At 50.8% G+C, this 27,086-nt stretch overlaps 1 protein-coding gene across 2 annotated transcripts in view; it reads right to left on the bottom strand.

The window, feature by feature from the left end:
* The window catches only part of LOC133341428 (calpain-9-like), a 41,591-nt gene extending 14,830 nt beyond the window's left edge, over positions 1-26,761 (bottom strand). Inside the window, exons 1-9 of one of the 2 annotated variants that reach the window (XM_061550050.1) lie at positions 26,255-26,761; positions 15,792-15,861; positions 12,479-12,597; positions 10,885-11,018; positions 10,150-10,318; positions 4,232-4,315; positions 2,988-3,073; positions 1,863-1,940; positions 706-866 (exon numbers count right to left, since the gene is read on the bottom strand). In XM_061550050.1, the coding sequence (XP_061406034.1) occupies positions 706-866; positions 1,863-1,940; positions 2,988-3,073; positions 4,232-4,315; positions 10,150-10,318; positions 10,885-11,018; positions 12,479-12,597; positions 15,792-15,861; positions 26,255-26,485 (1,132 nt within the window). In that variant the 5' untranslated portion in view covers positions 26,486-26,761. Of the gene's footprint in view, positions 1-705; positions 867-1,862; positions 1,941-2,987; positions 3,074-4,231; positions 4,316-10,149; positions 10,319-10,884; positions 11,019-12,478; positions 12,598-15,791; positions 15,862-21,085; positions 21,505-26,254 lie in introns of those variants that run through there. The other variant, XM_061550049.1, reaches the window with a different exon arrangement.
* Positions 26,762-27,086: the final 325 nt, after the last annotated feature.

The raw sequence follows: 27,086 nt of genomic DNA, 5'->3' as shown, positions 1-27,086 counted from the left end.
GACGGTTGGCACACCGAGATGTGCAGTTCGAGAGGTCGTTAGGAAGGTCTGAAAAAAGAAAAAAACTCGTAGCTCGGTGGGCCTTACCTGGTAATATAAAAAATTGTTTAGTTTGATTTATTTAGCTGACCTGTCCCCTTGTTACGATCACAGGAGGAGAGGTACAGGGCAGGCTTACCTTTCCCATACTTTGCACTCCTATCGTTTTTTTATTATTTGTTGTTGCAAATTTCTGACCTGCCCCTACTGGACATCTGTGAAAAAAGAGCTTCATTAACTCATCATATTTCTCCAGGATGAATCAATAAATCGGATTCTGATCTCGGAAGCTCTCAGGCTTGACTGATTCGGATATTCTCGTCTACGCCCTTGATCGAGCTACGTCCGAAAAATCCCACCGCGGGGCTCGCCCACTCGCTCGCCCCCGCTCACCCGCTCCCCCGCTCACCCGCTCGCCCGCTCGCTCACCCGCCCGCTTGCTCGCCCGCCCGCTCGCTCGCCCGCTCAAGAGAGAGATCACCGCAGCTTGGCGAGGCTTTCACGCTGGTGGTGGGCTGACCACGTGGCTGATGAACTACGACGATGATGAACGGCCAAACGAGCGAGGCCCGGCAGGGCCGTTTCAACGCGGTGCACTGCCCTCGGCGGTCTCCATATAGCGACCACCGCCACCACCGCCACCACCGCCACCACCACCGACGGTACCGGGGAAGTTGCGGCAGCCTCCGGCCGTGCAGCCGTTGAGCCAGCGGCCCTCGTGCGTGGACACGGTCCAGTTGCCCGGCGTGTCGTCGTCCAGCGCGTCCGGGGTGAGGTTGCACACCTCCACCTTGTGGAAGTTCGCGATGAAGTCCCTGTAGGACATCCTGTGGCAACGGCGATGCACGGGGGGAGGGGGGGGGGGAAGACAAACTCAACTGCTTGTTGCTGTGTTTAGTTTGTCGTCCTTCCCCCACCGCCCCCGCACCTCCGATTAGCACGGTTGGCTACGTACGGTGCGTAAGAAGTTCAAAGTACGTACGTAGACAAAGTTTGCCGCGGTCGGAGGGGTTGTTTCCCCCCCCCCCCCCCCCCCCCTCTATGGGTCCGGGGATCGTTTTATTTCGCTACGAATCGAGGTTCGTTTTGTGCGTTTGGGAAGCTGTGCGCGGTATCGTCAGGCAGTTAGCACGGCTGGCTACGTACAGTGCGCAAGAAGAAGTTCAACAAGTACGGCAGGTGGAAACTCCGAACTGGCACCGTTGAAGAAGCTGGCTTTGACTCTGGCTCTCAGCCAACTGTTGTTAGAGTGGGTTCTGAAGTATTCCTCACTAAGCAATTTTTATTGTACCAGGTAAGGCCCCCTGAGCGATATAGCACTTTTTCAGAAGGGACCTGGCCACAAATAATAGCTCAACGAAATGGTTTATCATCGCGTGAAAATTTATAGCAGACAAATACTCTAAAACGCATGTCGATTGGAAACGTGGAGGGAAAAACCGGAGGACCCGGAGACAAATCCACGCGACCACAAGAAGAACATGCAAACACCAAATATACAGCAAGCATCAGGGTCGGGATCGAACCCACGACCTCCTGTATAGCAGGCCAGGTAGTTAACATCTCGCCACCGTGGCACCCATGGTGGCAAGTATAGTCACTTGACTGCCTCAAAATTCCTTCGCCTAAAACATTTTATGAAGTATGATCCGATAACCACCCGTGAACCAGGTGGCGTGTGGAAGCCATAATCATCATCATCCAGCAGTGGATTTAACCAAACGGAGCTGTCCGCGGCACATCGGGATGTGGCCAAATTGTGCTCCGAGTGCTCTGCGTGTTTTTGTTTCTCTTCCCGCGTGGTTGTGCACGGCTCCACTCACCAGAACTCCCCGTCGTCCTTCTGCTGGTGCTGCAGTCGCGTCCTCTCTTTGGCGGAGACCTGCTTCCACTCGGGGCCCCTGGCGGGAGGAGGACAGCGGAGGAATGGGCACGCCGTTGTGACTCGAGGTGGTTGGGGAGGCGCACACGCGTCATCTCAAACCCGGGTCGCTAACCAAACCCGGATTTGTGATGTGCGCCAGTCGGCACGTTATCAAAAAACGTGCAGTCCACAATGGGAATAAAGTTCAACCACCGTGCCGGCACCCAATGTCAGCACGAATAGATTCCTGTCACCCGAAGACAGATGCCAGTTAAACTCGGACAGGTGGCAAGCCTATCCAAGACAAAGATCCCCCGTATAGCCTTAATAGACCTTTGTGGAAAGTGCTGTTAGTGAGCAGCGCCTATGAAGGCCAGCACGGCACACGAGTAGGTGGGTGGCCAGGACTATGCCCAGCCACCTTTGTCTCTCCAATGGCGATGTTCACACAATGCACCAGGTAATGATTTGAGGCCGAGTCGACCTAGGGGAGCCCCAGGACCAGTTCAGATAATCATCACTGGTGTTCACCGCAAGCGAGAATCGAACTCGGCTGGCTGGGTTCGTAGCGTAGCACGCAAACCGTTGGACCACTGCTCCCCACACGTTAAACCGGCCATCGTAAGCCTCTCTCCCACACACACGCAGATCCCCGAGGTCGACTTAGGGAGGCCAAGACCCGGTCCTCACAGTGGATTTTGGCTCGCCAAACTAAGTCTATAGGGAATGCTGACGTGGTGTGGTGCTTAGCGCGCTGGACTTGCAATGCTGACGTCGCCGGTTCGATCTGATCTCCGTGCGCGGCAGCAGAACCTATGGTGCAAGTTTCTTAATTCTCCCCCCATTTGGGTTCACCAGAGTTGCTCAATTGGCAGGGTACATGCGATGGGGACATGTGTGGGTACTGCCACCTCTTTCAATACGACTGTCCAGCATGTGAGTGGGCCAAAGCACCACCTACAGTGGCTCACTCGAGAACTCCCTCTTGCGGACGCCCATCTGCCAGCGGGGGGCGTAAACAAGAAATTGCAGGGCTGCACCTTTATCTTTACCTATGGCAAAGTCAATTACAGGTGCAACTCACCCATCGCTCCAAGCGCCGTTCCACTCCACCTGGCCCCACGGGTTGCGAACCCGCACCAGCTGGATCTTGTGACCTCTGACCTCCACCTGGTGGCGGACACGGCAAAGGTAAGTGTCCATAGTACCGCGTCGGTTCTCGGCAGGTCTCGCAAAAACCAAGCATCTTTGAGCGTGAACAGCGCTTGGATGGGTGATCGACGTCCGTAAGAGGTTGTCATCGGGACCCCCTTGCTCGGGGTCCCTCCTGGCATAACCCCCCAAGCGAGCGATTGTCTCCTCCCTCATGCCAAATTAAACACTCAAGTGGAATTGTTGAAGCACCAGAATTCATGACCCACTCCCCCCACTCCCCCGCCCCCCACTCCCCTGCCCAATACTCCCCCGCCCCCCACTCCCCCACCCCCCACTCCCCCGCCCCCCACTCCCCTGCCCCCCCGCCCCTCACTCCTCTGCCCCCCCGCCCCACTCCCCCACCCCCCAATCCCCACTCCCCCACCCCCCAATCCCCACTCCCCCACCCCCCACTCCCCCGCCCCCCACTCCCCCGCCCCCCACTCCCCCGCCCCCCACTCCCCCGCCCCCCACTCCCCCGCCCCCCACTCCCCCGCCCCCCAATCCCCACTCCCCCGCCCCCCACCCCCCGCCCCCCACTCCCCCGCCCCCCAATCCCCTGCCCCCCACCCCCCAGGATGTTGCTGGTGAGGGTGTTCTGGGTAAAGGTTATCACAGCTAATTAATATTAATGCCGACTTCCGACAAATTGGTATTGATCATATTGATCACGGGAAGGATAATGGGGCAAAGTAGATCATTGCCAGGGGAACCCGCATTTTGCGAGCCCCGTCTAGGAAGCAAACTCGAGTCGCGCCGGATTTGCAGAGCGGTGCGCGAATCCACCACGTTATTCTACCAATATAGCTCTTTTTCAGAAGCGACCTGGCCACAAACGATAGCTCTAAGCTTACTGCGTGGAAATTTACGGCAGCCAAAAACACGTTGATTCTATACGTAGAGGAAAAAAGCAGAGGACCCGGAGCAAAATCCACACGACCACGGGGAGAAAGGACATGCAATCTCCACGTATACCGGCATCGTCAGGGTCAGGGTCGGAATCGAACACACAACCTCCTGTATACTGGGCGGTGGAGTTAACATCTCGCCACCGCGGCACCCTAGACAGAAAGACGGCTTACGTGGCAAGCGCCGCGAGAGGAGCGGCAGGGCGAGGCGGCGATGGACTCTCACCTCGTCGAAGCCGGTGATGGAGTAGGCGTGGCCCTTCACCAGGCCCGTGGTGGTTCGAGCCTCGGACTCGGCGCTGCTCGTTACCTGCAGCACGTGCAGCCGGGGGGGGGGGGGGGGGGGTGCGGGAGGTACAGGATAGAGGGGATTAAGGGGTTACGATGGTCTGGGGCGAAATCAACGGCGAGTGTGCGTAGATGCCGAGCTCTGAGCACAGGACGCGAGCATTGTGCACGGCGCACACGCCGGACAGCGAGCGCTCGTGGGCAATCTCGATTCAAGGTCACGAAGGTGGCCGCGTTTTTTGGGCGAAAAACGGCGTCACTTTCAAGCATTAACTTTCATGTCCTATACTCGCTTAACGACCAAAATCACTTAGCGGCCGTTTTCGTGGAACCAATTTGCCGTCGTTAAGAGGGGTTCTACTGTGTAAGCACGTGCACGCGATTAAACAGACACTCCGACCATAAGTCCACGTGCTCACGGACACTTTAGACATCAGGGCACACGTATATATGTGCATAGACACGCAGGTGAATTGCACATCGGTCATGTTCAAATATTCAAGTTTCCCCTCGCTTCATGCGGGGAGTAGTAGATGCGGACAAAGCGAAATCGCACGTGGAGGCAGCTGCCTGCCAAGTAGCGCATACAGTACACACGGTACACACAGCACACACACACAACGCAGTACACACGGTACACACAGCACACACTGCACACACAATGTTCCCCCGCGTCTGACCGCATAGCCGCATGTAGAGTGAATTCAAACCGCATATAGCGAATTTTGGGTAGAAATAGGCGTGGCGCAATATACGGCGTGAAATCTCAACAAACCGAACCCGCACAGAATCGAGGGGCACCTGTAATAGAATTCCACAACATCACAGGACTCTGTTAGGGTTGTGGAGAACCCACACAGACAACAAACAGCGAATGTGTTCGCCGCCGAGGTCGTGACGGCTTTCTTTTGCTCATTCCTTGTTGTCATGCGCACCGCTGTCGACTTTACCGAGGGCGATATTGGCACGTAAAATGAAGGCTGATCGATTGAATCGCTTTTCATCATCAACACTGCCACGAGATAGGAAAAACGTAACATAGTGGGCCCAACAAACGAAACAATGGCCTCAATTGAAGAAAATCGAGTTAATTTGCCTCCTTAAATGCATTCGCTCGGATGCCACTCACCGCCCACTGTCATGCGATTTCACCCCCGAGGGAAAGGCGGGAGGACACGTGGACACACCGCGGGACCGGCGAGACGAGTTCCACCAGATGGTCTGGTTTTTGGGTGAGAGTCACTCCACCATCCACCGAGGATGATGACACGCACGCGGTCCATCCCGTGGTGCACGCGCCTCGCACGCGCACGACACACGAGGGGGTGGGGGTGGCCAACACCACGCCCGGCCGCCTTCGTCTCCCCAGTGCTGATGTCTACACACCGCACCACGTGCTCATTTGAGACTGAGCCGACCTAGGGGAGGCCCAGGACCAGTGCCGGATTAAGCTAGTACGGGGCCTGTAGCATTTGTTATAAAGGGGCCCTAAAAAAAGCACAAGTATTTTTTCATTTGCTATACAGCTTGATAATACGACAAATCGCTAACCTTAGACACCAAGTCGTTCATACAAGTTGAAGGCAGTATAGTACCATATTAATAGAGCAAGTGCAGATTCATTGAACCGGAATTGATAGCTTGGAAGCATTTAGCACGGGGCCTTGAAAGTGGGGGGCCCGTAGCATATGTAGTACTACCCAGGACTGGTTCAGGTCATCGTCGTTGGTATTGGCCGTAAGCGTTAATCGAACTGGGTCACCGAATTCGTAGCGCGGTACGCTAACCACTGTGCCACCGCTCCTCACACCGAAAACAATTATCCCCCGTGTAGCCTTGAACGTACTGTTGGGGCAAGTGCTGTAGGGGCAAGTGCTGTTTGCTCGCACCGATGAAGGCCAGAATGGCACACGAGAGGGTGGGTGGACAGCACCACAGAGCCACACATGCACGCACAAGTATTGATTAGGTCCCACATTAGTCATTAACCACAAGCAGACCTAGGATATTATTTTACATCAACTTTCGTCCATAATTGAAATGTCATATTTCTGCTGCTCCTTCGGTATTTTTAGAAAACTGCCGGAGGGCTCACAGGGTGTGATGCTGTGCCGCACCCAAACAATTTAGCGCTGCATTCTTGTTCCTCCTGCGTAGAGCCCTTCCTTACCACCGCCTCCCTTCACTGCTCACACGTAACCTCATTTTGTGATGGGTGCAAGTGCTAGCTCGGGTTGCCACCTCGGGAGGTACAATGTAAAATCCGGCACGTTATGAGCAGGGAAACGAACGCCTGGCATAACTCGTAGAGACGTAAAGTTACGTGCTTATCATCATTATTATATCTTGACTTAAAGCTTTCGTGACTTGCAGGAACTCAGATTCTTTGGGTCTTTCGGTAAAGCCACGTAGATCGAAAAATAATGATAAAAAATAATAAAATATCACGACATTTCGATCGCAACACAAGCAATCGATATCAGGTGAAAACATATAGCGGGAGATATTTTATTATTTTTTATTATAATTTTTCTATCTACGTGGCTTTACCGAAAGACCCAAATAATATTATTATTATTATAATTAACGTTGACGATAAAAAAAAACGGGACTTTCAATACGTCCCAACCCCCCGCCAGGAAGACCGACAGATTTTCCAGGACGGCCGCCACACCTCAACAAGAGGAAAATTCTGGGAAAACCAGGACAGGTGGTAACCATACCTCCCCCATGCCCTACGCAGGTCACCGAGGGCTCTTTGTCCACTCACTTCTTCAACGTGCTGCTCAGCGACGGTCGGTGGCGGCGGGGGAGCACAGACGCGGAACCGCAGAAGTATGGTACAACGATGAAATTTGCTACGCCGCTTCTCATGGCTGTCAACCATGGGGAAAAAACATAACAAATCAGAACAAGGTAGCGGCGGCAGCGTGAGGTGTCCAGAACCTTGACGTAGGAGGAGAGTCGCTTATCAGTCCTACAGGGAGGGCCCAACAAGGGCCGATATTCGTACGGCAGTGGCCCACATGGACACGTGACCACGGCCGCCCTCTTGCACGACCACTCCGGCACCGAAACGCACGCGCGAGACCCATCGGCCGTCGCCGTTAAATTTAGCGAAGAGACGGAGAGCGCCGGCTCTCCGTTTCTTCGACGTGCAGGCGCGTTGCACACGAGCGTGGAGATAGTAAACCTATCTCTCCGTGGGGTCGGCGGGGTGGGCGTACATTTTTTCGCATCAACTCACCACGGCTCGGCTAGCTATCGACAACGCCTGTGACCATCAAACCCCCCACCCCCCCAGGGCACACAGGCACGTGCCCCATCTCGGTCGGATCTTGCCAAGCCAAGCAGGTTTGAGGCCCGGGTACTGCTCGGATGGGGTTAGCGACTCACGGAACAAGCAGGTTGTGCAAAGGCTGCCCCGCCGGGTCTCTAGGTTTTTGTGGGCAGCAGAGCCGTAGTGCAGCCGAGTCAATTGTTGTGACGTGCTCATACGCCACCTTCACCCCAACCCGCACTGGTCAGCGGTGGTGAAGCATGGTCAAACGGCACCGACGAGAGGCCCTCATCCAGCAGTGGATTGACAAAAGGGCTGTACAGTACAGCACTGTACAGGGTAACGGGTGCAGTCCTGCAATGTCGAGCTCACGCCACTGCTGACAGAAGGGCCTCCTCCTAAAAGGGAGCTCTAGGAGATACTTGGCCTACTCTTCCATGCTGGCCAGACGTCTTGGGGCGGGTGGAAAGGGAGCACCCACACTTTACACCACCACACACAAAGACCTGCCGTTCAAATGGATTGTGGCGCGAATCGTCGATGCAGACACACCCAAGTTGCTCTTCGAGAGCCGACAGGCGAATATCGTTGACCAGCCCTGCCTGCCGCTTTATCTCGGCTTCTGTCTCTTCCGCACGGCGGTGAGTGAACCCCAACGTTGTACTTTCATGCAATGTGAAACCAAAGCCTCAAAGCATTCGTCAATAACGCTGTGTGTGTGGCCTTAAATATATATATAATAGGAGACGGTTTCAGGGAATGGCCCTTGTGCATAGCACATACGTAGAGAGGCCAGTCGAGAGATGGAGCGGATTATGATAGTTGGAGACTGCACTTCCCACCATGGGGCCTGATGACAAAGGTAAACAAAAACATTAGTCGACCTCCGACGCGAATACACGCGGTATTGTCAGATCTCAGGAGCCAAGCTGGATTGGGCGCGACCAGTGCTGCTGCCATCCGTCTCACTCGTGCACGCAAAATTGATCTCATCGCGTACACTCCTTTCGCTGCAATTCCTTCACCGGTCTCGTCCATCAGCCATCACCCACGTCCAGCGCTGCGTCCTGCCTACGCCCGATCGTCTCTTTCAAGTTGAATCGACAGTGCGCCCGAGATCAATCGATGCGTCGTGAAAATGCGTTTGAAAAAAGAAAAAAGACGACCAGCGGTTATGCTGCTCTGCCGCCCTTCGCCCCCATGCCGCGGTGGCAATATGTTTACTCCCTCGCCTGGTGTGCAGGAGGTCGTGAGCTCGATCCCTTCCCCGACGCCTGCTGTACATTTTGAGTTTGCAGTGTCTCTCTCCTCGTTGTCGCTTAGATTTGTATCCGGGTCCTCCGGTTTTTCCCTCCACATGTAGAATCAACATCACGTGTTTAGAGTCTTTGGCTGCTGTACATTTCCACATGATAAGCCGCCACTTCGCCGAGCCATCATTTGCGAGAGGAGCCGTCAGCTCCGTTGCTGCCGTGGTGCGTGAAAACGCGCGCAGCATGTGGGGCGCGGCAGGGCGTGGTGCGCACCGACGTACACCGACCATTCCGCGTGCACATCGCTGGAATACCGTGCCTTTTTAAAAAGGTATTTGACAATGATGGAGATGCAGCATACCAATGGTTGGTATGCAATTTTACACATGGAACGGGGGGCACGGGGTGGGGTGAGGGGGTGGGGAAAGAGTTAAAAAATAATAATTATTCGAGTCCAGTGAAGGTTGATCGCTTCTTGGGATGAACTAACTAGACTCGACTTGGGCAGACCGATAAGTGCATTTAAATTCATCCCACGTGCTGTAGGCGCACTGCTTGCACCGCCCCGTCCAGGATTTCCCATGACATTTTTTAAAACTCAATCCACTCCATGTAAATGTTGTGGCTCGAAGCCCTTTGGCAGTGGCGCAGTGTTGTTGGCATGGGCCCAGTGCAATGAATGAATTGGGGTCCCTTGCAAATTTTCTGCCCCCCCCCCCCCAACGCCACGCTTCTTTGTAGCCAAGCTAATGGGCCCCTCCAGCCCATGGTGCTCATTGAAGTTGCACCGCCTGTACACTTGATGTATAAAGAGAGAGAGAGGGATCGTGCGAGAGAGTGAGCAAGCCAGGGAGTGGGTGAGTGCGAGAGAGAGCGAGAGAGCGAGCAGGATGGGGAGTGGGCGAGTGCGAGAGAGAGAGAGACAGGGGAGTGTGAGAGAAAGAGAGCGAGAGGGTAAGCAAGACAGGGAGTGGGTGAGTGCGAGAAAGAGTGAGACAGGGGAGTGTGAGAGAAAGAGAGCGAGAGGGTAAGCAAGACAGGGAGTGGGTGAGTGCGAGAAAGAGTGAGACAGGGGAGTGTGAGAGAAAGAGAGCGAGAGGGTAAGCAAGACAGGGAGTGGGTGAGTGCGAGAAAGAGTGAGACAGGGGAGTGTGAGAGAAAGAGAGCGAGAGGGTAAGCAAGACAGGGAGTGGGTGAGTGCGAGAAAGAGTGAGACAGGGGAGTGTGAGAGAAAGAGAGCGAGAGCGAGCGACATAGTGAATATGAGAGAGAGAGAGCGATGAAGAGGCGGCAAGATTCATTCCGTTTGGGCCGTAAACTCACATCGATGGAGCAGCCGAGCATGGATCCCCGCTCCAGCGCCTTCTTCATCAGCTGAGGGAAGTTCTCGGGCACCTCCTTGGTGTCGTACATCTCCACCACGCCGCCCGTGAAATCCTCCATCGCCTCTGACGTGCTGCCCCCCTTCAGGGCCTCGTACGAGCCGTGCAGCCTGGGTGGTGGCAGCAGTGGCATTAGGGCAGAGAAGGCCTCTGGGATTTAAAATCGACCTCAAAAACAGTGACCACTTTAAGTTAAATCAAATCCACGCGTGTTTTGCACGACACAGCCGCCACCATGACCTTCATAAAATGTAAATTCAGTGAAAGCCTAGCGATTGATTGCAGGACCAGAGACCACCAGGCCATCGACCACACAGCAGAGAAACCAACGTTCACAGTTTGTGTTTTTCTGCGCAGTCAGTGATGACCGGGTGCAGACTTTCCCGCTTTCACTGCGATCATTGGATAGCAGTCAATCAATATAGATTACTAATTAGCAGACCTATAATTTACCCATACTAAGTGAACAGTTTGTCCAATCCCATAATTGGAGACCAGGCTGGGATCACCAACTCACTCCGCTCGACCACCCAGTTTAGTCACCGTGGCTGGAGCGGCTGAAACCCAGAGGTCAAACCCAGAATCTCAGTGGTGACTGGGCTGAGCATCTCCGACCTCTCCCCGAGAGCCACACAAGCCCACCCCTGACTGTGACGGAGGGTGGCGTTGAACTCACTTGGCGTAGGCCTTCTCGAGCAGGGCGCTCCAGAACTCGTGCCCGTCAGCCGAGTGCAGGAAGACGAGCCGGTCCTTGTACGTGGGCAGGCGATCATCCACCACCACGTCCGTCCACTCGCCGTGCTGCCAGAACTACATGCGGCGGATCGCGGTCAAGGCACAGCTCGGCACGGAGCAGCGTCGAATTGCAGTTACTGGGGTGGGTGGCGGCGGCAGCGGTGGTTAGCGCTAATCACGCGACGGACACTATTGCTGGTGGTACGATGATGCTTGCACTTGGCCAGTTTTAGTAACTACTTTCAGGTCTCAATACTAAACCAAACTATAAACTAAACTATATTTATTTTACCAGGTAAGGCCCACGAGCTATATGGCTCTTTTCAGAAGTGACCTGTCCACAAATTATCGCTCAACCGAGTGGCTTATCACGTGGACATTTAAAGCAGCCAAATACTCGAAACGCACGTTTCTAAATATGGAGGAAAAACTGGAGGAACCCAGAGAAAAATACACGCGACCACAGAGAAAACACGCAAACTCCAAATAGACAGGCTTCAAGATTGAACCCACGACCTCCTGTATACTAGGAGAGGGAGTTAACATCTCACCATATGCCTGGACGTGTACACTTATTTTTGAGAGGGTTTGCGCAGTGGTTATTGCTGCTGCCCTGTGACCATACGACCCGAGTTCTATTCCCAGTGGTGGCAAGCGACATCTGAACTGGACCTGTGCCTCCCACGAGATCGACCCGCATGGACCAGCATGGTGAAGTATGAGCAAACAACCCCGATCACTGACATTTTGGGGAGGCCCTCATCCAGCAGGGGATTGACATATTGCGGTAAACTATTACTACGCAATATGAAGTTGCTAGACATGCCGATGGAAATTTCATGGTTTAAGTTCACGCCCGAATTAACTCAATTTGTCATCGACATGTTACCTGGATTTTTCTTAATTTCACGAAACTATCACGAACTCTCAATGAAATAAATATTTGAAAAAACATTGAGGAATGGGAAGAGATAAGTACATAGGTTATTTGCACCAAGTATTGGAGCATTTTGACTGATTAACAACTTTTATGACCGACTGCCTCTCTCTCCAATACAACAATATGCCTACTGTCTGTGCAGCTTCTTGAGATGTGGTTGCATTTATACTCTCTATACACACACACATCCAAACTGCATTGTTGACTTGCAGAGATCCACAGACTAACAGAGACCCAGACTCACGTAAGAAATTAAACTCAATGAAACCCATAAACCCACACATATCCATAGTCAACAGAGACCTACACTCACACAGACTCGTTTAGAGGCCCACAGACTCACACAGAGATCCATAGACTTGCACATAAAGCATTAGATTCGCATGGGAACTCAGACTTGTACAGACCCATACTCATAGAGACCCACAGACTCGCACATTGAGACTCGTACAGACCCATAGACTCCGAGAGGCCTTGGACTGCCTTTAATATAAAATAAACATGCTCACAGTTTATCTGCAGCCTCTGCAGACGATGCTACGTGAATCTGCATTGCATGGCACTTGTACCGGCTCTCGCAGGAGCACGTGGTCACCTTGAAGTGGAAGATGCCGGCGTAGTCGTCCCCGAAGCTCTGACCCTCGGGCACGACGCGCTCCAGCAGCTTGGGCGACAGCGTGAGAGACGCGATGGCAGCCAGCAGCCAGCAGTCTCCTGCACGGGAAAGCGGGCGCGCGCGACAGCGAAACACGCCATCAGTGGACACGCCACAGCGAACACGCCATCAGTGGACACTCCACAGTGGACACGTCATCAGCGGACACGCCATCAGCGGATACGCGCGGCATCCCGGCGTCAGCCGCCCACTGGACGAGGGACCAGGCCACCCCACAGAGAAGTTTCAAGTTTAATTTTCGATTTAAAGCTTTCGTGACTGCAGGGATTCATCTGCTTGGTTCTTTCGGTAAAGTCACGTAGAAGGGAAGTAATAAAATAATAAAAATAAAACATAATATAATAATTCTCACGACGTTTCGGCCACAACGCAAGCAGCCGTCCTCAGGTGAATAAATTATTCGCCTGAGGATGGTTGCTACGTGACTTTACCGAAAGAACCAAGAAGATGAAGTTTCAAGTTTATTTTCCAAGTTTTTGAGCTGGGCGGTGGTGGCTGTGATGCTGCACGTAACCCGATGCCGTGGAGGCAGCAGCAAGGGGTTGGTGGACCACCACATAGATGGCGTGAAACTCCCCTCCCGAAGGTGGGCGTCGAGGAGGTGCAGTACAGCAAGTGGACTAATCGCCATCTGTTTACATCTGTATGGGGATAAAGTGTTGCCTCCTCACCCGTGTGGGTTTTCGCCGGGTGCTGCGGTTTCCTCCCACTCGTATAATAAATACAACTCATCATTCATTGGCTGAAAACATTCTTAAGATAAAAAAAACCCAATGCACGACCCTCTTTGAAAAGGATTCCTGGAAGTCCGTGTGGCTTCCCTGGATAAATAAATAATTATTATTTACGATTATTACTTTGTTTAGCCAAGGTGATAACTCAAGAGACCAGGGCGAGTCTCATTTGCAAGAGTGGCCCGAGTCACCAAAGTGACAGAAGTAAAACAAAATTAAAGTACCACAATTAAGCAAATCGAAGCCAGACGGTCGTGGCCGCATGCTGTGGAGGCCGTGGGTGGCGGCTGTGGGAGGGTCGGTTTGGATTGGAGCTCTCGGCGATGCCTTCAATGTATGGCTCCCATGTCACAGCTTCCGCTTATTTGGGCAGCACCGACACCTGCGACGTAGGGCCCAGGGTGTCTTCTACTACATTTCATATTTTGCGGTGGTCCGCGTAATAAAACTAGCGCTTGCTGGCGGGGCAACGTGATGTCACACGCCACATTACATTTTCATGCCGCGAAAGCTTGCGATGGGATTTTATGCCAATTCACGTGTAACTTTATCCGTGATAAATTGGGCCATTATTTCTCGTTCATTCTTTTATAAGTCTTAAGTAAATTACAATGACGCTGGCAATAGAATGTCGCGACTACCAAATGTAATTAAACGCTGCAGCCATGACGAACTGTTTCGCTGAAGCAGAGAGAATTGTAAAAAGCCTTACACTGCACATCTATGCAAAGCGGCAATTTTTTTTTCTCCTGCGTTCCATTACTTTAAGTACACATCAGACGTAATTTTTCTTGCCAACTCACCTCAATGTCCTTGGCCACGTTTAACGTTCTATTTTCTGGATTCCTCGTGCTACTAATGGAATTAATGGCCACGAGCCCGAGACTCAAAACGTTTGCAATTTCTTGACATGCAGCAAGCGGCTGCTGCATTCCAAGGAAATATCTATTTAAAAAACTGATTCTTTTTTTAAATCAAGGACCTCCTTTCCTTTCACCAATTATTATTTAAGTAGGTCAGGGCTCTCAGGAGCTCCTCTGATTTTCCCGCATGTTTGTTAATGGGGGAAAAAAACGTTCAGAGAGAGGACCGAGAGAAACAATATATAGACAGAGGGCCTGGATAGAGAGGCTGGAGAGAAACTGATTGGGGAGAGAGAGAGCTTTCCTGCATGGGGAGTGAGGCTGAATGCTACGAGAGGGCCTGGGTGTAGGAGAGCCTTCAAGGAGAAAGAGAGTTTCTACACAGAGAGTCTACACAGAGAGTGTCTACACAGAGAGTGGTTGAAGAGGAGAGAGGGCCTGCGTTGAGAGAGGGAGGGCCCACCTGCACAGAAAGGGCCTGGTGAGAAAATGATGGGATCCATGCCGCCAACCTGCTTACCCTCGTGTAAAGCTAGGCCCCGTTTCTAGCATGCCTGGCCCCTAAAAAAATTCAAATTTTTACGTGAAATTTGCAAAACCGATCTGTAAGAAACTTAGCAGAGAGCTTACCCATGTCCAATGCCTAGCCTTGTGCAGGATAGCTTTTGGGCAAAATTGGCAAGTAAATTTAAAATCATTCATATAAATGTATATACGTATACAAAATCAGTGTGTACCAGCATGTACAATCGAATACTAGAGCCCAAGTATAAACTCACGTGCCTAAATGTTTCGGCAACTATGCGCACGTTTCAACGTACGATCGATGCCCTTAACAAAATAGCGGCCCCATAAACGGAATGGCCGTCTGTCTTATTTGTATTGCTGGCTGTTTCCAGCGGAGGTCTTTTACCTATCAGTTACATAACCCGTCCCACTTGTGTGTGACCCTGTCACATCCTTCTGGTAATGACCGACATACCAAAATGGCACTCGAGTCACCTCACTTTGACGGACACGCCCTGCCCAGTGGCAGCAGCAGAAAGCCGGGCCCGTCGCACGGACCCGGCACAGCGAGAGCTTCTAACAATTTCCATTTTATCCACAGATTGAAACGTTTGCAAACCCACGGCTTGAATCGACGGTGTTGTGCAAAAATATAATTGGCACCTGCACGCATGACTCGATGGATTGAACTAACGGATGGACATTTCGTTTTGTGACCCTGACGCCTGTATATCTGGAGTGCTCGTGTTGTCCCCATGGTCACGTCTCATTCCCTATTCATTGTCTGAGCTTGCGGTGGCAAGATGTTATCTCCATATGCTGCTATGCAGGATGTCGTGGGTTTTATCCCGACCCTGACGATGCCTGTTGTATATATATGGAGTCCGCATCTCTCTTTTCCCACGGCGGTCACATGGATTTTTCTCTGGGACCTTCGGTTTTTCCCCTCCACATTTAGAATTAATGTGCGTATTTGGCTGCTATAAATGTCCACGTGATGAGCCACCACTTAGTTGAGCTATCATTTGTGGCCAGGTCACTTCTGTAAAAGAGCTGTAGGCTCAGTGGGCCTTACCTGGTAAAAAAAAAGAAATGTTTAGTTTAGGAAGTGGTTCGCGAGTGTCGTACCAAGCTCCCCCTGCTCGATGTCCGTCCGCGTCGCCCCGTCGACGATAAACTGCGGGTCGTTCACAAATTCCTGCAAGCAAAAAAAAGAACGAGATTGGAAATGACAACACTGATCGTTCCATTAACTCCTTTCTTCAATGGTGCTGTTTGTTGCTGGCCACTATGATGTTTTCAGGGCCTTTGGGGCCCATGCCCCAGCAACCACGATACAAATGTAATGAGTTATTAAATATTGAAACAGTTGCGTTTTGAAGTGAACACTGCTGGCGAATGGTGGTGCACAACAACAACAACAACTGCCATTCGCCACCAAGTGGTGGTGACGTCACCATGGCGCTTGTGCCAATGTGTGCTATGTGCACGTTATGGCCATGTTAAGCGTCGAACGCCCCACTAGCAGGAGGTCGCGGGACAGACCCAGGTGCCATGGGTTGACCGACCGAGATGACTGGCCAGAGCACCACCTGTGCCCCCTACTGTGCCAACTTGGTGTGGTTTAGCCACACGGCATACCGCAAAATCCAGCCTGATTAAACCCAGGATGGATCGTAGGCAGGCTAGCCTAAATGTTTCTAACCAGTGAAGATGATCCATTTGGGAGGGAGTCCACGTTTCACAAGCATAGAGAAGGGAGGGCATGACTGTGGCCGAGAAGACCCGAAGCTTCGTGTGGAGCAACAGACCAGGTAGCTTCCACACAGCGTTACGCAGCAGATGAAAAAATAATGCCGCTCTACGGATTCAGAGCAAGATCTCTGCTATCAAACTAGAGCCGGTCATGAGCACACTGCCCAGATATGGAAAATTTTCCACTCTCTCAACAACTGCCCCATCACCAATTGGGAGTTGTGGGGGTGGAGTGTCTGATGGTAAAAAATACCCAGGCAGGTGCTTAGTTTTGGTGGGGCTGATGGTAAGGCCCCACCTCTTTGGTGGCACACTCCAGGTTCAGCAGCAGTGCCTCAAACTCCTCCTCCAAGTGATCAGCAATCACCAGATCATTGGCATACGTAACATGGTCGACCAATAGGGAGCCATCCCTTGATCGCACCCGGGCATCGATTCGTCTCCCATTGTATCTGTACCAGATGGAAATTCCTCTGGAATAGCCATCGAAGGCTTCACGAACTACGTGGTCAAAATGACTGTTAAATTATGTGGGAGCCAGAGGACATCCCTGTTGCACCCCAAGGTGAACAGGGAATGGCTCCGACTTACGGCCACGTAGTTTTACCCAGGCCTGTTCACCATCATGAAGGTCCTTAAATTATTGTGAGCAGAGAGTCAGGGACTCCGAAAGGCCGAAGAACAACCCAGAGCCCAGGCCTACTGATGGTATAATAGGCCTTGACCAGGTCAATAAATCAAAGATTTAGGTCCTGTTAGAATTCCTTATACCACTTTTGCAGTAGACTGACAGAAAATATGGCATCTGTGCAGAACTGCCCTTTCCTGAAACCACATTGGGGCTCTGCAAGCCTCTCATCAGCTGTGCCTGGCAAGGCGATGTTGAATAATCCTTGTCAGGACTTTTCCCGGCACACTGAGGAGGGAGATGTCCCTGTAGTTGTTACAGTCTGTGCGGTCCCTCTTCTTAAAGAGGGGGGCCACCAGGGCATCCTTCCAATCCTGCTAGACCCGTCCAGTGGTCCAGACTCTTATTATGATGTCATGTAGGGCAGTCAGCGCACAAACGCCACCCTCCCTCAGCATTTCGCTTGGGAGATCATCTCCGCCCGGTGTTTTTCCTGGTCTCAGACTCTGGGTCACCTTCTGTACTTCTTCAACAGATGGCACCTCAGCCAGACACTCACAGGGGGTGACTACTTCCAATATTTGAGGCACAGCAGCCTTAGCAGGTTCATCCCCAATTTGCCCCATGATGTTTTCCAGGTGGAGGGATTTCCCCTCCCCCAAGACTTTACAGAAATACTCAGCAAATTTGCAAACCTGTTCCTAGGGGTTATAGATCGGATCACCTCTCTTTCTTCGAATGATAGTGATAGGTGTGGCACTGCAAGTTACTTTTTTGATGGAGTTAAAGAGTGATTTAATGAGGCAGACTCCATCTCCTCAGCAACCCACGATCACCACCCATCTTTGCAGTGCCTCACAGCTCTCTGAACCTCCAAAGGAAGGCTGCGGTAAGCCTCCTCATTCTCTGACGTGGGATGCTGTAGATGGTGAGAGTGGGTCTGTCACTTTTTCTCAGCGAGCCTGAACAACTCCTCTGTCAGACAGGGTCTCTAGTGAGGTTTGGACCATGTACCCAAAGCAACCATTGCAGCTGCATGAGCCACAGTCCTAAACCTTGCCCATTTCCCTTTGGCATTATCAGGAGTGAGGGACGATGCCAACTCTAGCTGCAAGCGATGATGAAATCCTCGCTTGCAACTTTCATCAGCTACCTGAGACCATGCCACTGTGGGTTTGAATAGGGTCCTGGATGTACACCCACCACCGAAATGGAAAAATGGCAGGCGCATCTTACTGATGACAAGCCGATGGTGAGTGGGTAGATCAGCTCCACGGTAGGTCCTGACATCGAGGACATGGGCCTGCATCCACTGTTCCGTCACTATGTAAGTCCAGCAGATGTTCGTGTTGGACCCGACGTGCATTCATGATGTTGCGTGCATGCGCCGATTTGCAGAACAGCGTGTTGGTAATTACAAGCCCATCGGCTGCACAAAAGTCTAGCAGCCTCCTATCATTGTTATTTAGCTGATCTGGCCCTTGCCTTCCAATAACTCCAGACCAGGTACCAGCATCATGACCAACTCGAGAATTAAAGTCACCCAACAGGATGACTCTTTCCCGATGGGCCACTTTAGCTAGCACCTGTGACTGGAGGTCATAGAAGGCAACTGACACACACACACACACACGTGTCTGCGGGTGTGACAATTAAATATTACAAGGAAAAATTGCATTTTCAGCTTTATTCACGAAACTTTACTCATTCATTTTATAATTGCAAAGTTTGCTGGGTTTTTTTCTACAATAATCTGCTTACATTGTAATTCTGAGAATAACATTGTTACATTGTTATTCACCGTTATTAATGAGATGTTGTTATTTACTGAATAACAACCAAAGAATAACGTCACGTTTGACATTCCAATAAGAATATATATAAAAAAAGAAAATCCACCCGAATTAAAGCGCCGCACACACTGGCAGTGATGCGTCTCTCCTCACCGCTTGCATAGCCTGGTGCAGACTTCCCATTCAACGTGAAAACACCTCGATTTAAAGCTTTCGTGACTGCAGGGATTCATCTTCTTGGTTCTTTCGGTAAAGTCACGTAGAATGGAAATAAAAAAATACAAAAAAATAAAAATAAAAACGTAATAAAAAATATTATTATTATATTATTAAAATATAATAGCATATTATTTAATTATATTATTTCCTTTTATTACATTATTTTATTACGGTTTTTTTTTCATTCTACCTGACTTTACCGAAAGAACCAAGAAGGTGAAAACACCTCTCGCAGTCCACGTAAACGTTGCGACTCAAAGCCCATTGGCAGTGGCCTAGCGTGGTTGTCATGCCCGCTCTCCTGCCTCCCCCCTCCACCGGGTACACAGAAACAAACGGTGCCCCCGACCGCCTTTCCCTCCTCTTCATAGCCCGGGGCCTGGAGCCCTCCGACCCACGTGACCCGGTGCACCGCCTGCACACTCGCCACGGTAGCGAGATGTTAACTATCTTGCCGGGCATACAGGAGGCAGCCTGTATATTTGGAGTTTGCATTTTCTCTCCGTGGTCACGTGGATTTTTTATTGGGTCCTCCAATTTTCCCCTCCACATTTAGCAACGAGCGCGTTTTATATTTGGCTGCTATAAGCTTCCAGACAATAAGCCGCTTCGTTGAGCTATCATTTGTGGCCAGGTCGCTTCAGAAAAAAGAGCTATATAGTTCAGTGGGGCCTTACCTGGTAAAATAAAAATTGTTTAGTTTAACTTTGCCACTGCCAGTTAGTTAACATTCCTTCGCAAGGCTTCTGACATTGCAAGCGCACAAAGCACATTTCATACGCATCACATACTGTAAACAAAATTAAGTATCTTGTCTCGAATATCGTTATGTCTAGATTTCAAAAGTGTTGCCAATCCGATAATGCAATTGCACGTGACACGTTCAGTCGTGAAATGTGTTCTTTTATTAGAAGTGGGCTGTAATCGGATAATTTTAGGAAATCGATGACTCGACCGCTTATCGGTTCGATTGCTCGACAAAGCGGATGACACGAAAATAGTTGAAGAAAAAATCCTCTCCGTTCCCACGTGTGCCGCTGGGATGAGAGGTGATGGGCGAGGCTTGGTGACATCATCCGCACCATCAGTCGCAACACTGAGAGCATTGGCATCTTTACCCCCATTGGGCGACTGCTGGAGACGGCTGCATTTAAATTTTACTCTGCGAACTCAAAGCTCGGGGGAGCATTGGGACAGTGCTTAACAGCGCATTGCGCTACGTACCCAGCGGCTCGCGTTGTATTTTCAGCTATGGCTAACATCAGTGTTGAGTAATGTCTGAATCGGTCCTTGGTAACCTTCAACCGATACTCAGCAGACTGAAGTACTATATATCAAATAGCCCCCATAACTGGAACAGCGTGGAGGGGCCTTCATCTCAGTGGTGGTTTGACAAGGGGCTGTATGTTATTATTTTTACGATCGTATGATGTGTCTCAATGAAGTGTCTTAATTCAAAGCTTTTAGTATGTTTTGGGCTTTCACTCTGACCTCTAGATTTCCAATAGTTTGCTTTTTGGTAACAACAACAACAAAATCCGTTGCATAGTGATGACAAGTGATGAAAAGTGTCAAGCGCAAGAGCTCGATGTATTGTGGCACGCTCATGCCACTGCATGGCCGTGGCTAATGATCATGATTGATGATGATTGATCATTTTTTGTTGGGGATGAAGATAATTTAAGCGATTAATATTGAGATGGGATGATCTTTGAGGATGATAATTTTTAAAAAAATCCAAGAAGCTTGAATGTCACATTTCACGAGATATTGTTACTCTGTGGGTATCGAGAGCAAGATCTCAATGGACCAAGTTGATCTGACAAAAAAAACGCCACGACAAAATGTCAAATGGGTGTCTCAATTATGGAAACTGCTGGCCAAGCGGCGAATTTACGCCCGAATCAGAAATCGATCACCAATTTTTTTTCCAACCAAACACCCACCCGCCCTGTCCACTGACCCACCCACCCGGTCCACCCACCCACCCATCCTGTCCACCCACCCAGTCCACCACCACCACCTACCTTCACCCTCTTCCACACCAGCTTCCGGACCTTGACCTTCTTGGCTTTTTCCCCCAGCTCCTTGTAGCCAACTGACTCCCGGAGCGGGGGGAAGAGCTCATCCTCAAACAGAGCACCTTTCTCCAAGGCCTCCTGCTTTAGGGTCAAGTAATCCTGGCCTTTGAACTTGACGGGGTTCTGAGGCGTGCCCAGGGTCTTGTCCCGCGAGATTGCATTCTTCACGAACGCGTTGCCATGAGTGTTGATCGACAACATCGTGAGTGCCTCTCCTTTTTGCGGTGATGATGATGATAAGGATGACAGCCCTTTCAAAAATGCTGCGTTTTCAGGCAACTAACGGCAGGGCTTGCGATGAACAAATGCGGTGGGAGATTTTCTCACTGTGCCTCTCTCGGTCTCTCTCTCTCTCAATATCTCATCTCGCTCTCTCTCTCTGCCAGTCCCACGCTCTCTTATGCCCCTCCTCCTCCCATCTCTCACCGCTTCATGACTGCACTGCAGCCACATCCAGCCACCCCATTGGTCGACTCAGAGCCAAGTGTCTGCATCCCAGCTTCCTGGCCGCATTGGTGCAGTCCGCCGCTGCCGCTGGGTTGTCAAAAAAAAAATCACGTGGCCACTTAGGGAGATTAAACTCTCCGGACAAATTGCTCGTGTCGTGCCTCCCTCCGTTGAGAATACACAAAAAGCATAATGTATTTACTGTGCACCGAATGGGTAAGGAATTATTATGCACAGCAGTGGTTAGATCATGGCTGATATTCATGATTTATTTTCAAGATGCATTATATAGACGTTTGTAAATTTAACCACCGAATCATGATATTATTTTACAAAACATTTTTTAAAATGAAATTATACATTTAAGTGTCTGAAATATACATTCAAAACATTGGGCGCTGCGCCCTAGCAATAACATCTGCTGACTGGTGGACCCACGTGCTCATCCAGCACGGTTCATGATAATTTCACAGGCGCGAGATCGCCGCTCGCCACGGCGCTGCCACCGTCTCCCAAACTCCCGTGGCCCGCGCCGCGTTCGTGGGCCTCCACCACTCCCTCGGGCCATGCACAAACGTGTGCAGAAACGGCACTCGGCTATCGCTCTTTCTCTCTCTCCATCGCTCTTTTTGTTACGACAAGTGCTGCATCTGCACCCAGCCCTTCTCGCAGTCCTACGGCCTCCGACGGGAGTTCATATCTGCATGCAGAGCTCTCCGCCTTCTGCCACCGAGCACACGGCCTCCTCCAGCGCCCACTGCTCCTTGAAGGCCGGCACGGCGTGGGTCAGCCGCGCATGCCGGAACTCCAGCCCACCCTGGCTCCGACCAGAGCGCGGAAGATGCCCAGGCTGCTGTCCGGACGTTTCTCTCTCTCCGTGTATGGCCAGACGCCGCACAATTCGGTTTCCGTCAACCATCCCGGGCCGAGCGCTTGTGAGAGCAAATTGAGGGTCACACCTCAACGAAGAGCCCTCGCCCGACCCAAAATCGTAAAATCACCCTGGCCCACACGCGTCGCGCGCTGCACCTGCACCAGGGCTTTTAGGCACCGCCGTGCAGAGTTTGCACGATCGTTTTTGTTTGGCTTCCGGCCGTTCTCGTCGTCCACTGCATCGATGGGAGGAAGGAGTGCAGGGAGGGGTGGGGAGCTTGCAATGTAAGGGGGATAAGGGATGCACAATAAGAGGCAAAGGAAATTCTCCATCCCGGTAGTTTCCACAGACCGTTGGGGCAAGTGCTGTTCGAGGGCAATCATCAATCACGGGCATGATGCACGAGATTGAGGTGGTGTGCGGGCAGAAGCACACCCACGGCCGCCTTTTTTAAATCCTTTATATTAAGTTCGCTTGCTTGCTTGCGTGCTTGCTTGCTTGCTTAGGACCGTGCAAATCTTTCGGTCGTTTTTTAACCCACTTCCCGTGATCCAATCGAGCTGACATTTTCCACACAGACTCGTTGTGCCAGACAATTATTGTTCGTGAAAAAAATTCCCAAAATGTTACACTTTTTAGGCAAAAAAAATATATTTTACATATATTCAAATAGAACTCATTCTTGGCTTTGGCTGAACGTCACAGTATAAGAGCCCAGAGCGTAACCCCTCTAAAGGCCGTGGCGGAGTAGCGCAGTTGGTAGCGCCCTCGCTTCCCATGCCAAAGGTCGCGGGATCGATCCCCGCGTCCTCCACAGGCGAATATATTTTTAAATCCTTTATATTAAGTTCGCTGCCACGCATATAAAGGATTTATAGTGAAAAACTTTGTTTTTACGGATTATACTTATTCCTCCTTGGGGAGGCCTTCATCCAGCAGTACATCGACCATGAGGACGGCGATGTGATGAAATTGAATAGCCAAATAGCTTGGTGCTAGCTTCCCGCTTGCCCCGATACGGGGTTGTTTCTCGTTAAAGCAGACTTCGCGTCACATTTCCGCGCTCACGTTACAATGATTATCGCTGTTAATGATCGGCGGAAACTCATCACGTGTAACGCAACGCTCTTTTTTATCATTCCCTACATCCTCGAACATATATTCGCGGTAAATGCAACGGACTTCTGCGCGTTGGCAGTTGTAATACGAGTATCGAATGGGTTGTTGCTGCTGCTGCAAGGGAATATAAACATCTATCCATCCGGTCTATTCATATTCCGGAGTTTAAATTGGAGCGGCAGCACAAGCAGCAGACATCGCGGACGCACGTGACATCGTCAGATCTCAGCGGCAAAGCAGTATTGGGCGCGACCTTTGCTTTTAATTTTAAAATTAGTTTATTTACAGTCATTCTTGTTGAATATAGAAGGGTTTGTCCGTTATCCAAAATCGTATCATTGTTGTAACTTTTCATGTGCCTATTTAATACACTGGTCATCAGGCAACATTACAAACATTTAATTAGCCCCTCCCCCCCATGATGTAAAGTGCAGTCTCTCAACTCTTATCATGCACTCTGTATCTCTGGTCTCTCTCTCTATCTCTTTATGTGCTACGAAGCAGGCCCATTGCCCAAAACGTTGCCTATTTTTTCCATGTTTTCCCCCTTTAAATGCAGTGCTATTGACAAGTGTGTTAATCTTTTATTATAATATTTTTGTGGATAGAACGGTATTTGAATTGGAGATTGCCTGCCCAGATCAGGTGTTATAGTCTTTTTATTATTATATTTTTATTATTATATTTTTATGGATAGGACGGTATTTGAATTGGAGATTGCCTGCCCAGATCAGGTGTTATAGGCTTGGCTTGGAGAAGATGGCAGCACAGCAATGGGTTCAAAATGTTACCACGCGAAATCAAACGCTCATTTAAAATGGCATGGGCCCAACACCCTCAAATTTAGGACCCTCCTGGAAAACAATATTGGACATGGAGCGAGGCTTTCCTGGGCAAGCAATTGGTATTATAAATTAGTTTAGCCTATGACCGCATCCTCTGTCGTGTAAACGATCTCATCAGATATCAGAAGCGAAGTAGCTTTGAGCCTGGATAGTGCTTAACATTGGCGACCATCGTGTTCAAACAGGCTGTTGTCATCGGCTGCAGTGCTATGGGGCGGCCAGCAACGCGCAGTGCAGCAAGCCCCATTGCGACACTACACATCCATCATCCCGTGTCTATGCTCTCTGCCTACAGCAACCCGTACTGATCAGTGGCAGTGGTAACATATGGTCAAATAATGCCCCCGCCACCCCCCACAACTAACTCCATGACGCCTGGTGCATTTGGAGGTCATCATCCAGCAGTGGATTGATGAAGGGGGTTGTACATGTACTCGTCGCTGGCTCGGATGGCTACTCGGTTACACCTGCCTGTCACCTCTATGCAGGTGATGTGGATAGGTACCACTCGGTGCCGGTTTTCTTTCCACTGGATTGGACAACCGAGCTTGCCAGGGCCGTACTCAACCCAACCCGGTGCAGCTCAGGAGGCGCGAGGCCGTTCTTGCACTGCAGACACAGGAGCCGTGCCGCTGACGTCACGTGCAATGAATGCATAATTAGGCCCCGCCCCTGGCCCTGCTTGGCTCCTGGCCAAATTGAGATATCTTCTGAAGAGTCACGTGTTTTTTTTGTTTTGTTCCGGCTCGGCAGGGCAAATAGCCAGTGGAAAAACCGGCTCGGCTCGGATGTGTCGGTGGAAAAAAAAGTTGGTACCGCACCTACGGGGCAACTTTGCATGCGTTTGACATGACTCCCCGTCCACGTTGACGGTGACACCGCCAGCGGCATAGTTAGGCGTTGCCGCTCTCGTGTCCTATTGCTTATCCTGGTGTGTTTGGATTGAAAGAGGGCTGTACGTGATACATTATGGGGAAGGGGGGGGGGGGGTTCCTCAAGTCTGTAAACGCCAAGTCATTCTGGTTAAATGTGTTAAATTCAGCGGAAGTTATTCCTCTTAATTTGCTCAGTCACACGAGTGCTGTCATTAAAAAAGCAAACAAAATGGGACGATAATAAATGAACCAAGACAAGCACACAGCCTCACCTCTCCCTCAATATACAAAAAACAAAGAGCAAGTGAATTGAAGGGAGCATCACAAACAGGTGGTACAAACCAGAAGCAAGGCCAAGCCCAAACAATGAACACGACCACCAACAAAACAACCACCACAACCATCAACAACAATAAATAGATTAGACCAACCAACAACAACACTAATGACAAGACGAACATCACCAACAACTAAAGAAACAACAACAACATTAAGATCAGCCACTTTTACCAACAGCAAGACCATTCATTGACACCACCACAAATAACCAGGCCAACAACCACCACCAACAACAACAGCAACAAGACCAATCAACCAACAACAAGATAATCAATCCGACAACAGGAGCATCTAACCATGAAAACCACCATCGTCAGTCACCACCACAAAAAACAACCAAAATTACCCAGAACCAACCAACCAGACTACCAACACCACCAACGAGAAAACCATCCGTAAATACAACCAGCAAACAAGAACGTCAACAAACCAACAGAACCAGTCAACACATTTCCAAAATTCAAAATTAATTTTTCAGCACCGCTTTTGTCGTTTAGTTCTCGGTCCTTCCCCGACCCCCTCCCCGCATCTCCGATGACAACGGTCGGCTACGTACGGCGCGAAAGAAGTTCAAACACAAACAAGAGTCACCGCCACAGCGGGTGCTGGGTCTCACCCACGGTCGCTTCCACACGAATCTCTCGCCAGCCGCCGCGTCGCTGTAGAACACCGACTCGGCCTCGGCAGGGAAATCGGCGTCCTCGAAGAGGGCTCCCGAGTTGAGGCACTCATCCCGGAGTTCCTCGAACTTCTTCTCCTTGGTCCCCAGAACCATGGCGCCTCGACTCTTGATGGCAGCCCCGCTGGAGTGGCTGCCTGGGATTTTGGCGAGCGAGTAGGACGGCATCGTGGCTTCTTCTTGAACTGTTAATCGGGTAGGGGGGTCTCGTGAATTGATTCACTAATTGATTAATTAATGAACGGATTCGATTTTAAGAGGGGGGGTGGGTGGGATATTTATTTAAACAAACAAAAATATCTCCGAAGTTGCTATAGATTATTATTCGGTTACGTTCGTATGTAATGTGTCACGTTCGGATGATGGTCTACGGGGCTTCTCAACGTGGGCCCGGTGGACGCACCCTCGTATTGAAGGGGATGGCACTGGGCTGGGGGTGTCCACGCAGCAGGAGTGTTTTATAGCAACATACCACCTGTGTCCTGGGGGTGGGGGCTGAGTGGGGGGGGGGGGGCAGGTAAGGCACCACGCCCACACAAAGCAAACGCCAAAGAATCCCCCGTATAGCCTTAACAGACTGTTGGGGCAAGTGTCGTTTGCGAGCACCTATGAAGACCCGCACGGAACAACAGGAGGGTGGGTGTGGCCAGCAACACACGCCCGGCCGCCTTTGTATCCCCACTGCTGATGTGTAATACACACCGCATCAGGTACTCAGTTAAGGGTGAGTTCACCTAGGCGATGCCCAAGTCTGGGTTCAAATATTCCT

This window comes from Lethenteron reissneri, chromosome 11, assembly GCF_015708825.2.
Source record: "Lethenteron reissneri isolate LAM-NWPU_2019-01 chromosome 11, ASM1570882v1, whole genome shotgun sequence".
NCBI lineage: Eukaryota > Metazoa > Chordata > Hyperoartia > Petromyzontiformes > Petromyzontidae > Lethenteron > Lethenteron reissneri.
The sequence above is the reverse complement of the archived record's forward strand: the minus strand, read 5'-3'. Positions and strand labels throughout refer to the sequence as shown.